We start from the raw sequence: 16,647 nt of genomic DNA, 5'->3' as shown, positions 1-16,647 counted from the left end.
AAAACCTGGTTAAAAACCTCTTTGTAAAACTCAAATTCATAAAGGAAGGAGAGGGAAAAGTCAGATGAGAGCAGGTATTCCACTCCTGTCCCTTTGAGGGAGGTGCTCAGGGTTGTAGTAGCAAAGAAAACCTTGGGTACACAAAGTTCAGAGATCAGCAAAATCACAGGCCTCACCTCAACCAAAATCCTAAGTCTGCAGTCCAATAAAGCTTTGCAGGTCCTAGAAACCCTCTGCAAATTTCTTTTAAACCTGAGCTCATCCATAAAACTGGGAGCTCCAGCTGTGAGCCCTGTCCCTGTGGGCAGTACTGGTGAATCCTCATCCTGCTGGGGAGGAATAACTGGGAGCTGGAGGTGGGATGGCACCATCCCCTTTTCCACACCCAGCTGATCCAGGCTGCTGTGGTTTGACTGAAATCCCTGCTCTTGCCAAACTCAGCTGAGTGAGTACGTTCTGAGTTGATCTGTTTTCAAACCCAGACAGTTGTTAATGAAACAGTTGCTGTTTTGTTGACAGAACATTAATTACTTGATCTTAGGACTTGGTAATTGCATGGGCCCCCTCTGTATACATCACTAATTACATTAGCAATTATATGGCATTTTAAAGACAAAGAAATGACTGCAGCAATTGCAGTGTCAGAGGGACCCTGCTGGTAAATTCCAATCAAGTCTCTGCAATGGCAGGGAGGTGTTGGGAGAAGTCCTTCTCCATCCCAAACCTGCACAAACCCCACTCTTGTGATGCAGTGCTGCCACTGCTTAAACCAGGGAGCCTTGAGAAAAGAAGGGTGCTTGAATTTCTCATCCAGGTTAGTTACACTCTTAAAATTGATCCAAAGCATTCTCAAAAGGCTACTTGCTGTTGGAAATATTTTTTCTCTAGAAATAACTCAGTCATATGTTAAATTAGGAATAACCAGCAGTGTAAACTAAATAAACTAAAATTAGGAATAACCAGCAGTGTAAAATGCCTCTCTGAAAGGTGCACCGTATTTCCAGAGATCTTCCCTTTCCTATGAATAGGCCAGAAGGTGATTTGGGAAAGTGCAATAATTCCTGTGCCTCCAGAAGGTGGGGGGCTGCATCCAGGTCTCCCTGTGGAAAAGGATGTGCCAAGGGCCAGGCTTGTTCTCTCATGTTTTAACCTTGCCAGACCTGACACAGGACAACAGATCTATTTCCCTTCCCTGTCAGATCCCAGGACATCCCTCTGGCTGTCCTGGAGGGCTCCAGCCCCTGCCAGGGGGCTCAGAGACCCTGGCACAGAGCCCCAGACCCCTGTCCCCTTGATTTTGACATTACCAGCCTTATATGACGAATTATAAGCCACAAAAGTTTAAGTAGAATGATAGTTAGTTTGTCTCAGGGTGAAAAGTAGAATTTTAGGGTTTTTAGAATGGGGGCTTGGGGTCCCAAGATGGAGGAATTTGGGCATGCCTTGTCCTTCTTTCTCCTTCTTCCTAGCCTCCATCTTCTGGGTGATGGTGGCACTTATGGATTGGTTTAGAGTAGGAACACACTGTCTAACACAGGTGATAGGTATTGGGAAGTCATTGTAAGTAAAGTACACATAATTTTTAGTATAAAAACTCAACACTGTCCTGAGGATGGGCAGTGTGCCACAGACTGGCCTGCTGAACGGACCTCAGTAGATCAGGAGAAGAATGTTATAGATAACGGAAAATAAACAACCTTCAGAACTACAACAGAGCAATCCTGACTCCTTCTTCTGTTGCTGGGCTGGGAAAAGAGACTGTGACACACCTCAGGGTCAGCCAGGACCACAGAGACCCCTGAGACTTCCCCACCTCCCCAGAGCTCCTCTATTGCCTCCATGGGACGTGTTTTGGTGCCTTCCCTCTCAGGAGGGACAAGTCTTGGGTTTCCCTTCCCTCATCTCCTCTGGTGTTTGTTCCCTTGCTCTGTGGGCACCTCCAGCTCCCTCCCCAGCTGCTGGTTAAGCCAGCCCAGCCCGAAGTTAATGAGACATTCCTGCCTGAATAACGTGCTGCCATTAGAGCTGCAGATCCTGCACCTCAGCAGCTGTGTGTTGTCACAGAGATGAATATTTGAACTGGGCTGGCAATTCCCTGCCTGCCCTGCACTAGTGGCTAAAGGAGTGGATTTTGTTTCACCATTTATTGAAGTGAAATTAAAATTATTTCCATCTAGAAAATACCTAGAAAGAAACAAACAAACAAAAAACCAGGGTGGGAGAGGATGTGCTGTTGTAGAAGGCCTTTGTGAGGCAAGGCAGATCAGCTTGGCTGTGCCCAGGTGTGTCCCCTCCCTGGGGAAGGACAGCCTGCACTCCTAGAATTCCCATTCCCACTGCTCTTAGGAAGAATGTTCCTTTGCTCTTCCTGATACTCTGCAAATTCTCAGTGCCCCAGTCACCTTGCCTTTGGAAAAGGGCCACTTTGTGTGTCTGATGTGACCAAAGTCATTCAGCTCTACCCAGAGTTGGAGGGAATGCTGAACATCTGATCTTCCTGTAAAACCTGGTGAGCCAGGATTTAACATGTGAGGAGATTCCAAGACTTTATTGGCCTTAACATTGACCAAAAAATCTCTTTTCACAATGGAGTAAGACTGATAATGAAGTATGTTCATGACATTAATCCTAGAGAATATTTTTTGCTTTTCAAGATATTTCTGTGAAGATAATCCTAGGTAATCTGAGGTAAATTGTCTTGGAGGCAGTTGTTCATGTGCTTATTTGAGTTAAAAACTTGATTTTTTTTGGTCTGAGACTGTCACACATCTCCTTGTTCCCTCCCTGAGCATTTTGTTGCCCAGGGTGACACATCCCAGGCTGGTGTTTGTGTCTGTCCATCATCAGCTCCTTGAGAGATGCAAGAAAAGCAGGAGTGGCACAGCAGATCTGCAGCTTTCATCTGCCCAGCACATTTCCTCCCTGGGATACAACAGTGGGGCCCTGTTCATTCTGAGAAGCTCTTTCACAGGAACCAGGAGTTTTATCACCAAAATCATCACTTAAAACACTGCTGGGATTTCTTAGGGGGGGAAAGGAGCTGAACAAGACTTTGAGGAGAATGGGCCTCTGTTCAAGAGGAGATGAAGGATATTTCACCAGGACAGTGGAAAGCCTGGGTTTCAGCTGCTGATTGCACCTTATCCTGAAAGGAGGAGTGGTGCAGAGTACCAAAAAACTCTGTTTTCTCCTCAGTTTTGGCCTGATACTGCCTCATGTTTTCAGATGCTTTCACTGACATCTGGCAATAATTTGAATACTGACTCACATTCTGTCGAAAATGTCAGCACAAGTGACCTTCATCATTAAATTTTCATTTGTTTGAACCTTTCCAGTAATTTTCATTGAAGAAAATGGAATATTCCTGGTTCAAATAACCAATTACTGATTTCCAAGCAGTTTTCAGCACTGTTTTGTCCATCCCTGTGGCTGAGACATGCACTCTGCACAAGAGTGAGTAAATATATCCAAATGATTTTTGGGAGCCAATGTGATTCACCTCTGCAGCATCAGTTTGTTGTTTGCTCAGAGTTTTGCCCAAAGACAAAATGCCTAAAACAGGACCAAGCCCAGATTTAGTCCAGGGAAGGGCCAGGCTTAGTCAGGCCCAGTTTTTAATTTTGATTTTGTTCTTTGACCAACTGTATGCTCATAACAAAAAGGGGAGGTGTCCAAAAAGGTGCCAAATTCCCCCTGCCCAACCCTTTGAGTCCTTCCTCCCCCCCAAAAAGGACTGAACTCTCACACAGGTGTTGTCCATTTGTAATAAAGGAATGGTCAGAAAAGACCATTAATTATCCTATTATTCCATGCCCAGCATAATCTCAACCTGGCTCTCCCAAATGTGGTTGGACGTTTTACAGGCAAATCTTCAAATCTTGATTTAAAAACTCTCACATAACGTTTTATACCACTTTTAAGTGTTATTGTTACTGTGAGTGACCCATAAAGATGATAAAGAAGCAGATTGAACACTGAAATTAAGATAATTTCCCCCTTATTTACAGTACAAAAATTTTATTTTTTTTTTGTTAGGATAATTTAAAGTTTAAAACTGAAGTAGACATACTCATTTTACAAACAAGATATTCTTCCATAAGTAGGACCATTAAAAACAGTAAACAAAAAACCCAAAAAGCTATCTTTACAAAAGCTCTGTGCATAGCAACTTCATACTGTATATAACTGACAAAGCAAAAAAACAAAAAACAAAAAACAAAAAAACACAACCCAAAAAAACAACCAGCCAACCCCAAATAAACCCCAAAACTATACAGGAGGGAGAAATGAGGCCTTAAATTACAGGAGGGAGGAATGGCTTGGAGAAACCATGCATATTGGGAATGTGCAAAGAAAGAGGGAGAGGAAGATGCTGTACCAAGATAAATTATGAGATCAAACCAACTCTTCAGAAGTTATGATGAAATCTGTCATTACCTATTGCAACACTTTCATCTTCCCAGTGGCAAAGAGGAAAACTCTCAGGGAATTGTCAACAGCAGCCACTCAAAGAGGACAGGTTTGCTTCTTACAGTGAAAACATTCTCACACATCAGTTCTGGAATCATCTTTTCCCTTTTGGTCGAGTGTTTTGCCACTGCCAAAGTCCTTTTTCATGGCCAAGATTTCTGATTGTGTTTATTTAAAGGTGTTTTTCTCTGTAAACCTCAATTAATTCTACACTCATCTCTAGTACCATGATTTCCCTGCATGAGCAAAATCCATGTTGTAAATAATTCCTAGGTTTCTTTTCTTTTCTTTTCTTTTTTTTTGCTCAAAGCAAACCAGATTTTTCATATTTGTATCAACACAGGCAATTCCTCTTCTGCAAATGCTTGGAGCAGCTTTTCAGGGAGGTTTCTCTTTTTCACTTGGACTCATGGCAACTGGGCAACTGGACAGAACTAATAAAAATAACTGAAGGGTGAAAGGAATGTTCAGTGTTCCAGAAACTTTCCTCTTTTTTTATTTTTTATTCCCAAACTGTCATTTTCACCCCTGAATCTTCCCAACATTTCAGTGATGTCGTAGATCTTTCTTTCATCTACCTGTGCTAAGCAAAAATAAAACAGAAGGATGGACAGACCCCAGCTTTTCCCATGAAATATCTCCTTTTTTTTCAGTTGGAAACTTTCCTGACTGAGATTTTGTAATGAAAATCCCGTTTGTTAAGAAAAAAATAAGAGGATTTAAGGTAGCAAACTGCTGCTCTCCAGCAGGTGGTCTAGAAATTCCCATTGATCTGGAATATTTACCAGACAGAATATTGAGTGTATTTAAAGATCAATTTTAGAAGTAGGCTGTACAGAGAAGGGCAGGGGGAATATTCAGAATCTTCATGCTTCAGAGCTGTTTGGGGTTTTGTGGGAATGGAGGAAGGGATTTGATAGAATGAGCCTGGTAACATAATTTTTGGAATTAGGACTCAATGTGTTTTCACTGAAAATTATGGAAGTTTTAATCCAAACTCCTCCGGTCCTTAATCCATTTTTATCCCTGGATAAATGCATAATTCCAAACATGAATTTGGACTTCCTGCTTTGCCCTGCTGGGATATCACTACCTATGAATATATGAAATATTTTGGGGGTTTTGTTGTTGCTGTTTTGCTGTTTGGAACACCCAGGTCAGACCCTGCACCCTGTTGTTATCAGAGATACACTGACAACTCCAGAACTTTTAACATCTCTGATCCTTTGATATTTCAGAACTCGCTTGGTTTCAGGGGTGCTGGTTGACCTCCTTGGTGGCACGAGGGGCACACAGAGAACCCCAAAGGACAACCAGCCTGCAGCTGTAACTAACAGGGATTTATTTCATTCCATTGTTTCTGGAGCTCAGTTTCAATACTCTGACTGTGAAATATTAATTATATCCATGTTTCTTAAGCCCACATTATTCCCGCCAAATCTCTCCTTAAATTGTCATTTTTGCTGGTATAAGTTGGGCCTTGAGTTTTAGAAGAGATCAACCCTCCTCTACCTTTTCAAAATGGGACTCAATGACATTGAGAAGGCACCAAATGAAGACCCTGCCAAACCTCCCAGCACAGTCAGGAACACAAAACTCCTTCCCAACAAGTGGGACTTCCTTTAGGGATGGCCAGAGCAGCCCAGTTGGTGTCTCCAGTCCCTCTGAGATCTCCTGCAGAATTCCACGTGCAGGGAACGGATTTACCCCATGGACTGAACTGTGCACTGTGCCAGGAAAGTGAACCTGGGCACCCGGTGCCATCCTTGGAAGTGTTGTCCCATCCCTGGCAGTGCCCAAGGCCAGGCTGGATGGGGCTGGGAGCACCTGGGACAGTGGAGGTGTCCCTGCCATGGCAGGGCTGGCACTGGATGGGCTCTAAGGTCCCTTCCCACCCCATCATTCCAGGATTTTCTGATTCCCTGCCCTGCTCTCCCAAACCCTGTCCTTCAGCTTAACTGGAATTTTTAGAATTTAGAATCACAGAATCACAGAATTTCTAGGTTGGAAGAGAGCTTTAAGGTCATCGAGTCCAGCCCATGTTCTAATACCTCAACTAGATCATGGCACCAAGTGCCACATCCAGTCTTTTTTTAAACACATCGAGGAATGGTGACTCCACCACCTCCCTGGGTGGATGATTCCTGTATTTGACCACTCTTAATCACTTCAAGCACCAAGTGTCTGAGTCCAGGTAAAAGCTCAGGGACCATACCTATATCTACTGGGGATTGACATACCTGTGTCAGTAAAGCAGTGATTCCAAAGTCTTGCTGGTTTAACTGGAATTTAGAATCACAGAATCACAGAATTTCTAGGTTGGAAGAGACCTTTAAGATCATCCCCCTCAGCCTCCCATCATCACCCAGCTGTGGACCTGGAGAGGATTTTTGGCTCTCCCTAATCCCAGTTAGCTCCACAACAGCCCCAGAAGAGCTCAGCCGTGTGAGTTGTCCCAGTTTCACCATCCCAAGCCCAGCTCAACTTCTACCATCCCTAAAGATCACCAAAACCACAATTTTCCTTACCCATCCATTAAACTACTGGCAAATGGACAAGTTCAGATCCTGGGGCCTTATTTAGGGTTTAACATCAAGATGTTTCCATAGGAACAACTGTCCATGCAGCCATGAATTGTGTGGATTTTAGAGGGGTCTCTGGAGTGTAGCTGATTTTATTTTTCCCCCCACTAAAAATGGCTTTCCAACAACCAAATTCTTTTGAGTGTTCTCTGGTTTAGTTAGATAATTCATTATTTATTTTATCAGACTTGCCCTCACCTTCCAATTTCAGGAGAGGAGATGCAAAGGAGAACTAAACTCTTTTTTTAGGCTAAAATGCAGAAAAACTCAGAGCGATTGATTACCTCTATGACTTCAATATATAAGTGGCAAATACTTACCATTTTTAATGACTCAGGATAAAAGTGCATAAATCATTCAAATACATGTTCACCCTTTATAAATGCACCCTTAATATGAAGCATAACTGAACTTAAGGTGTTCTAACTACATGGAAAACCCCAGAGAACCCTTCCCCTCCTAATTCATACATTGAATCTATAAAATAAACTCAGTACCTCATGAAAAATCTGATTCATTCAAATCCCTAAGTGCCACTCACTCATCAGCTGGGTCTTTGAGACTTAGCAGTTAATCTTAGTACCTGAATATTTTAATTGAAGCAAAAAATGGAAAGAGGGGAAAGATGAGGAGGGTGAAAAAACTCCTACATGAGCTGTTTACCACAATGTAGGGAAACATTTCTGAGGGTTTTGTTAATCAGAAAGAATCCTATACATCCTTGCACATGAATTCAGTAAGGGGTGGGGGGAAGTGAGGAGCAATTGCAGCAGTAATAATATATCTCAAAGTTATCACTACATTTTTGCATCATCTGTCTTCATTGTACAACTGGAGGAAAAAATCCAAAACAGGGTTTAATTTCTACCTCTACATACAATAAGTTACAAGTTTATTTATTTAAATAATTGTAAAACATCTTACATTTTTTAAAGAGGTTAAACTATAAGCAAATACACACATACACCAAAGTTCCATCATTCATGTCAGTTTGTCCTAGAAATTCTTTCATGCTGGTACCCTGTTTTGTTGAATTGTTTTTCTGCATAAACTAAATCGATATCTGAAAGGCTCCATAGAAAATAGAAACTTCAACTTTTTTACCCCTACAAAGTAAAACAAATTGTATCCAAAATATCAACCTTGAATCATTTTGCCAATTTCCTTTTTTCTTTTGAATATTTTACAAATCTTAGGAAGGTTTTCGTTCTTCCAGGAAAGACTTTGCATTTCTAATTCCATTCTGCCAACTCTTGTTCATCCTGGCTCTTGCTGATTCTTCGTTCCCAATGTTTGAGGAGTTGATGTGGTTGTGTCAGAAATATGAAACAGGTAAAAGATGCAGACTTCTATCTCGTCCAATCCATAAAAAATGTTCCTTTTTTTTTCCTGGGCCTGGCTTTTCCCCAAAAAAGAGCTTTTAGTGCTATTTTTTTCTTTTTAGTGGTCCATCACAATAAGTAGTTTTGTGCTGTAAAAGAAAAATGAAAAAAAAAGGAGGAAAAAAAGGAAGAGGGAGGGAGAGCTGCAAAGCTGCCCCTTCCTTACATCGGGGGAATGACAAGACCAGTCATGGCTGAAAAAGAAAAGTGAAAAAGATGAAATTGTGACAAAATGTTATGGAACAAAATCTATTTGAGCCCTTCACCCTCCTGTGAGTAGTGAGGAATCACAGGAAGGGCCTGATCTGAGGTCACATTAGAGTTTTTGTGTCTTTAAATCTTTTGGTGCTGCGGTGAGATCTGTGAGGACTGACTGTGACACAGGCAATGGGCAAAGGGCTGCTCCAGGGTAAAAAGGAATCAGTTTCTTCCTGTGAGGGTGGGGATGGGCTGGGGTGGAATTCCCAGGGAGCTGTGGCTGCCCCTGGATCCCTGGCAGTGCCCAAGGCCAGGCTGGAGCCCCCTGGGACAGTGGGAGCTGGGGTGGCACTGGGTGGGATTTAAGGCCCTTCCCAAACCACTCCATGGTTTTCTGATTCTGTGAAAAGCCCAGGCCCACCAGGGTTATTAAATGGATGAAAAAGGGAGAGGATTCATTCAATTCACGTGTGTGAATTGCAGAAAAACCTTCCCATTTTTGGGTTCTTTTCTCTGGAGAGAAGTCCTTGGAGGTGGACGTTGCTCAGAACCGTCCCCAAATTCAGACTTCTCAAGCTGAACACTCAAAACCATCCTCAAAACCCAAAACTGAGCAGGGTCTGTGCTCCCTTCCCACTCAGCTTGGAAGGGCTGGGAGCAGGGAGAGGTGTGGAAGCAAAGGGAGCTCCCCAGTGCTTCTGACAAGATCAAACCAGGGAATTCCAAGCCCTGGGTTTGCCAGTCTGGTTCCAGTGGAAACGGCCTCACTTCCTCACTGTGCTTCCCCCAGTGTCTGAGTCACTGCAGCCCTACCTGGCACCCTCCCAGAGCACTGGGCTTATCAATTATTAGTAAATTAATTATTAGTCACCCTCCTGCCTTTAATTGCAGCTCCTGTAGTCACCAGCAGCAGCTTTGGAGCTGCCCGGGACCAGTGCTGCTCCCGAGGTTTGGGGGGTAAGCTGAGTTTGGATGTATTTATATAAAAAATGAGTCAGTCACTTTTTCAAAGGGGCCTCGCTGCAGTGCAGGGTCCTAGTCCTGCAAAGATTTGTGTTCACTGCAATTTGGGGAATTATTGTTGTGTTTAAAGGCCCGGCCCACTGAGAATTCATTTCACCCTTTCCTTGAGAGGATTTAAAAAAGTGCTTTGGGCAAGTTCCTCAGCTAACACAAGTCTGTTACTGGAGCTGTGTTTTTAAACAACTGTGGATATGGTCTGTGATTTAATACAATAGGAAAATAAATATTTTCATATTTTCTTACTGATTGAGGCTAAAGTTCTTGCCAATTTTAGCAGATAGCTGAAAGGGAAAGTGAAACTCAACAGCCTGAAGTCAAACAGATACCTTTTGTAATTGCTTTGGAATTTGCTTCATATTTTCAATCCTAAATAAAACAGGTAAACACTTTCATGCCTGTTTTTGGGATATGTGTGAGTGCATTAGAAGAGAGATTTTATGATGACACCAAGGATGCTACTCCATTCCTTCTCCTCACCCCCAAACCCCAAAACTAATCCTGCTGGAGGTGTCCCAGAGTGACATGGAGAGCTGGCTATTGACCCCACGCCTGCCTCTCTGTCCCTAGAAAGGAAAACTTCATTTAGCCTTGGATTTGTGCCCTGCTCCAGGCTCTGCTGGGCTGGAGGAGGAGGTGAGCTTGTGCCCTCTGTGCTGGCTCCATTGTTTTGCAGAGAAAAGAAGAAAACCCCACAACTCTGTGAAAGTTGTAAAGCTTGGTCTGTTTGTTACAGCGCTGGACGCATGCGGAGATTGCTCTCCTCAAAAAGGCATGTGTGCCTCTGAGAACTTCAGGTCTCTTAACTCTCCCTCAAATACATATGCATACAGTTTCACAATAGGTTCATACATATTCATTTTTATGGCTTTTGTGTGACATTTACCTCTAGTTCCTTTTTATCAGAAAGAATTCCGGGGTCAGGCTGCCTTGCCCTTACAGCAGTCCCTGTCTCTCTCTATCATCTTCTGTCTCCCCCCCTTTATCTCTGTCCTTCGCTGAAGTAACTTCACTGAGCTTAGGCCTTGCAGTCAGGCTAAATAACTATGGGTTCTAACCACAGACTCAACTCAAAAATGTACATTTCACCTAAATTAAAATGGATTTCTATTCTGGAAAATTTTCACTTTGCTTCACCATCCCACAGGTGTCCCAGGGGAGCAGATCCTCGTGCCCTGCTCCAGGCAGAATCACCCAGGCTGCCTGCAGGAGTTTAAAGGGTTTGTCTGGGGTGTCCTGCCTGGGTCTTTGCCTGAAGCAAGTAAAGGAGCACCTGCACAGACAGTGCCTGGCTTGTCCCCATCCAGGACAACCTTTCCTGGCTGTGGGATGTCTGGGCACAGGGGCTGCACCCCTGGAGCAGCTGAGCACAGCCTAATTTCAGCCATTCAGGAGCTGGTGCCAGTGTAGCTTCAGCTCTGCTCCCAAGAGAACCAGTCCATAATGGCATAAAAGCTTTTTTGTGATGCTATTTTTATTAACAGTATTTTTGCTTTTTTTAATCAAGGAAAATTTCCAGCAAAGCAAAGCAAAGCTAAAACCTGAGTTTCTGCCATGTCTCTTCAAAGATATTTTGAGAAAACTTGTAGATGCATCATTTTGGGAAGTTGCTTCGCTTTAAATGAAAGCCCATTTTTTACTGTAGGATTAGAGATATTAATAATAAATAATGTATGTATTGGAATGGACAGGTTTCCAGAGAAGCTGTGGCTTCTCCATCCCTGGAAGTGTCCAAGGCCAGGTTGGATGGGGCTTGGAGCAGCCTGGGACAGTGGAAGGTGTCCTTGCCCTGGCAGGGAGTGGGACTGGATGGGTTTTGATGTCCCTCCCAAATGATCCTGGGATTTTGTGATTCTACAATCTGATATAGCAAATTCTCTGACACAGAAAATACAAGCAAAGCCTGATATGTGTCACCGGCATTTCATTCTCAGCCTCACCTCGTCCTGCAACAAAGAATGAGTTGGTGCAGGAATATTGGCTGGAATTCTCACCTGGTTTTCCCCAGCTCATCTCTCAGCTTCTCTCTCTTTTCACACACCCTGCTCTGCCCATTTCCACCCCACCTCCACTCCCCGTTGGGGCTGCACTGTCAAAAGCCTATTCCCAGCCTGGATCGCTTTTTATTGAATGTTTGGGAGGTTTGGATTAAGGTCTTACACTGCTAGCAAAGCTGTAATTATTTTTGCCTGTATTACTATATATTGAATCGATGTAACTTTTCAATAAAGGTGGTTCAATGCAGGACACTCCCTGATGAGTTGGGAATATAGCAACCACCAGTCATTATCCCAGAGGGTCTTTTTTTTTCTCTTGGAGGGAAATGGAAAAAGAATTAGAGATGAGCCTTATTGTATTAACCTTGACAGCTTGCAATTATCAACTGAAACACTTGATTAAAATTGTCACAAGGTTGGAGAATTTTTTTATAAATAAATAATTAAAGATGGGTAGCACCCAGATGATCTGGTGATAGGCACCTTTAATGGGTGTAATTAATAATGATCACAAGCCTGGTGAGTACAAGTGGCCTTTGGAAAACTGTCTTGGAGTGGAAAAGGACTCGCTGCAATTCAAACGTGAGAACTGGGAAGGGAATTAGTGCTGAACTCCAGGATCATGGAATGGTTTGGTTTAGGAGGGACATTACAGCAGATCTCATCCAGCCCCTGACATGCAGGGACACCTCCCACTGTCCCAGGCTGCTCCAGCCTGGCCTTGGACATTCCCAGGGCTGGGGCAGCCACAGCTGCTCTGGGAATTCCACCCAAGCTCCTTCCTGCCCTCACAGGGAGCAAATCCTCCTAAAATACAGTCATGGAGAAAAAACACTCCCTGTAAACTTCTGGAATAACGGGAATGCAAATCTGAGGATGAAGATTGCACAACTGCTCCTGCTTAGATTGGTTTTAATCCAGGCTTAAATACTGATGTGGTTAACATTTATGGAAGCTCTAATCTAGATTTTCATTGCTGCCTGTAAGGAGAGTGGCATGCTCTGAGGGGCTGGTGAAGGAGATGAAGATGAAGAAGAAGATGAAGAAGAAGAAGAAGATGATGAAGGAGAAGGAGAAGGAGAAGGAGAAGGAGGAGGAGGAGGAGGAGGAGGAGAAGATGACAAAGAAGACAAAGAAGAAGACAAAGAAGATAGAAGGAGATAGAGAAAGAGAAGAAGATTATCATCCTCTAAATGTAGATATATAATTCTATAATATATCTATTATTATGATATATTGAGGAGATGTTTTCCACATGTTATGGGTGGGGAAATTCAGCCTTAATGGGCTTTGGAAAGGAGCCTGCACATATTCACTGCTTGCCCTGTGCTTTTGCTATTCTCTCTCCAGCAGCATTTTTGGATACCTAAGTTTGATAAATAAGTAAATAAATCCTAAATTCCATGCCCAGCACACCTATCCCTGGTTTCCAGCCCCAGGGGGGGCATGGCAGAGGGCATTATCCATCTCCCACTGCCTCAGTCCAGGCAAGAAGCCTCTTTGGGAGCCTCCTGTTGACTTTTTGGCCACATCTGTCTGTCAGCACTGTGGGAACGTTAATTTGGATATCAGGCTGTGTGTACCTGGATCTTTTCCAAAGCATGTGCTCCCCAGCTTGCATCAATTTAAATATTTCAGTTGGAATTTGCATCCATGGCTGAAAGAGTTCAATAGTTACCAAGACCTGGTGTAACAAACCTTGTTTCTGCTTGCTGTGTCACTGACCAGTCCTGCTTTATTGGATACTTAAATTTATGAGTATAATTATGTTTGTGTTGATGTACAGGTAGAAATCCCACAAAGAAAGGGATGTGGTTAATAAAGTCTGTATCTATTTATCTCTGATTTTGCTAATTCAGCAATTATTCACAACCTTAACTCATAGATTAATCCTGACCAGCTCAGGACTGGACTTTGGTCAGGAGAAATGGATGGATGTCAGGTTTTAGCTTTGAGATTTTGTTATATTTAATATTAAAGCTCAATTTTTAGAATCTCTCATTGATTACTGATTTATAGACTGGATAAAATACGTTGTGAACACCAAATGGCATGGATGGCACCAGCTGATCTCCAGTACTTTATTTCTTTATAGGTTGAAAGAGAGATAAACTCTTTCTAAGCAGAGCATTGAGTGTTACCTTAAGGAAAATTATTAATTTAAATATTTCAGTAATTTCTTAATCTGTCCTTTTTCTGTCTCCCAGAAGCAGCCTGAGTGGTTTTCTCTCTGATCTGTGTTTAGCACCACCTCGGGTAACTCCTTAGTATTTAGGCTTAATATTTAGGCCTTCTTTACATAACAGTTAGACAAGTTTAAAGCAGACTTAAATCTGTGCATTCACATGGTGAGATCAATGGATCTAGCCATTCATGAGAAGAAAATTACCTTAGGAAAGAGTGGATTTTCTTGTAATTGAGGCAGGGGAAGAAGCTGTTTCAGAATTCTCTGAGTTAGCTCTTAAAAATGTTACTGTTTTTGTTCAGCACACTTAGAATTTCCTTATTACATACAATAATCACACTTTCTGCAAGTTCCTGTGGCCCAGCTAAGGGTTTCTATCACACCCAGCCAAACAGGTGCTGTTTGTGGGGCTCATTTGGAATTACCACTGGCTCTTGGCACGGCTCAGTTCCCAGAGCTGTGTTTCCTAGGCTATCTCCAGTGAAGTCTGAAGGAGCCAGATGACTTCCCAGGCCCAATAAAGGCATTTTTTATGGAGACTTGGAGCATATTTATGTGCTGCACACACCCCCCCCAGCCTGTTAAAAGCAAGAATTCGGTACAGGTTTCCATTCTTATCTTACTGCTCACATTTGTTTCACAGATCACCTTTAAAAGGGCTGTAAATGGGCTGTGGGGCTCAATTCCCGGGCTGAGCCTAAACCTTGCAGCAGGTTTGTGTTCTGGACAGAGCTGGGGATTAACTCTGCTCTGTTTAACAGCTCCCCCAAGCCTGAGGAGAAGTCATTCCCCACAAAAGAGCTGATATTCCCCTATATTCCAGGGAAAGGTGTCCCTGCCTGTGCTGGGGGTTGGAACTGGATCTTTAAGGTCCTTTCCCAGCCCAAACCATTCTGGGGTTGAAACTCATTGGGTCAGAACATTCCTGTGAAAATCAGTGCCTGGCCCTTGCTCTAAAGCCAAAAGCTTGGATTGATCCTCTAATACAGCTGGGCTGGGGCAGGTTTTCACTCCTGAGCCCTGTGGTAGCCACGTGATGGCACTCAGGGTGGCACCTGGTGGCACTCAGTGGTGCCTGGTGGCACTCAGGGTGGTGCCTGGTGGCACTCAGTGGTGCCTGGTGGCACTTGGGTGATTTTCCCAATGGAAACTTTGGTGTGAATGAGCAGGAGCACATCCCACTGTGATGGGAATGAACAGGAGCACATCCCACTTTGGTATGAGTGAACAGGAGCCCATCCCACTGATGGGAATGAGCAGGAGCCCATCCCACTTTGGTATGAGTGAACAGGAGCACATCCCACTTTGGTATGGGTGAACAGGAGCACATCCCACTGTGATGTGAATGAACAGGAGCACATCCCACTTTGGTATGGGTGAACAGGAGCCCATCCCACTTTGGTATAAGTGAACAGGAGCTCATCCCACTTTGGTATGGGTGAACAGGAGCACATCCCACTTTGGTATAAGTGAACAGGAGCACATCCCACTTTGGTATGGGTGAACAGGAGCCCATCCCACTTTGGTATGGGTGAACAGGAGCACATCCCACTTTGGTATGGGTGAACAGGAGCACATCCCACTTTGGTATGGGTGAACAGGAGCACATCCCACTTTGGTATGGGTGAACAGGAGCACATCCCACTTTGGTATGGGTGAACAGGAGCACATCCCACTTTGGTATGGGTGAACAGGAGCACTTTGCTCACCTCTGAAGCCGTTCCCGTTGCCGCTGGAGCAGGCAGGGGAGGGGGAGCCCTGGGGTCTGATGACAGGAGCAAAGGCACTCTTCTGTTTGACTGCAGGGAACACCGAGGAGGAGAACGGGAGGATGGAAGAAGTGCTGGAGGAGCCGACTGTTGGACTTGAAGACATCACTGCCAAAGGGAGAAAAGGAATTTCTTGTCAGAAAATCGGTGAAACTGTTTCAAGAATCCATTGTGTGATTCCGTGTTTTACCCCTCAAAGGAGGTCACATTCTCTCAGTGAGTAAAATTAGAGTAAGTCTGAAGTAGAGAGGGACTTAAACTGAATAGTTCAGAAAAAACAGTGCTTAATTATTTCAAAATTAGGGGTGAGGGTGCCAGAAAATCGAAAATCTTCAAGGGAAAAACAGTCAATAGGAACTATAATGTCCTGTCCACTCAGTGTCCTTGGAATTTGGAAAGGTTGGCAAATCCTGAGTCTTCTCCAGTTTTTAAAAAATTAATTTTCCTTGGTTTCAAGCTGCTGCTTAGATTTTATTCTAAATTGGCTACTTTTTAAGGAAGTGCCTTGCAATAAAAGAGCCCCTTTCTATGTCCAATAACTTGTCCAGGAACTGTTTGCTGAGCTTCCAGAACAATATCAGCCATTCCTCAGCAAAAGGAGGAAAAAAATAACAATATTTCCTGTGAATTCCCAGGTCTCTTGGTAGTATTAGTTTGAAAGCACAGTAACACAAGAGAGACCTGGTCCTTTCCTTATGGAAAGCTCCAGAAGAGGGGATAATAATAATAATAATAATAATAATAATAATAATAATATTAGAAGAAGAAGAAGAAGAAGAAGTTTAGCTCTGCATCCTGTTTATATAAATATACATACATAACAGATATATAATTATTTACTTACACCATAGCTGGTGGTGTATACATTTTTTGTTGTTGTTGTTTTTGACACATTCCCTAGACAAAGAGTTATCAAGGTATGGAAGGAAAAGTGGCTGTTCATAGTAAAACAAGCAGAAATTGAGAGATTAATTCTATTATATGTTATATTTCTGGTTATGAAGTTAATATGGTTTCACAGGAAATTAATCCCCAATTCAGCTC

The 16,647-nt window shown here is 43.2% G+C and overlaps 1 protein-coding gene across 6 annotated transcripts in view; it reads right to left on the bottom strand.

Moving 5' to 3' along the window:
• Positions 1 to 7,590: 7,590 nt before the first annotated feature.
• Positions 7,591 to 16,647, bottom strand: part of EBF2 (EBF transcription factor 2) — a 130,446-nt gene continuing 121,389 nt past the window's right edge. For 5 of the 6 annotated variants that reach the window (XM_058820350.1, XM_058820349.1, XM_058820347.1 and 2 more), the window contains 2 exons: positions 15,544 to 15,711; positions 7,591 to 8,628 (listed from right to left, as the gene is read on the bottom strand). In XM_058820350.1, the coding sequence (XP_058676333.1) occupies positions 8,597 to 8,628; positions 15,544 to 15,711 (200 nt within the window). In that variant the 3' untranslated portion in view covers positions 7,591 to 8,596. The remainder of the gene's footprint in view (positions 8,629 to 15,543; positions 15,712 to 16,647) is intronic. The other variant, XM_058820352.1, reaches the window with a different exon arrangement.

This window comes from Ammospiza caudacuta, chromosome 26 (genome assembly GCF_027887145.1).
Source record: "Ammospiza caudacuta isolate bAmmCau1 chromosome 26, bAmmCau1.pri, whole genome shotgun sequence".
Lineage (NCBI taxonomy): Eukaryota > Metazoa > Chordata > Aves > Passeriformes > Passerellidae > Ammospiza > Ammospiza caudacuta.
This window is presented reverse-complemented; position numbering and strand designations above follow the sequence as displayed.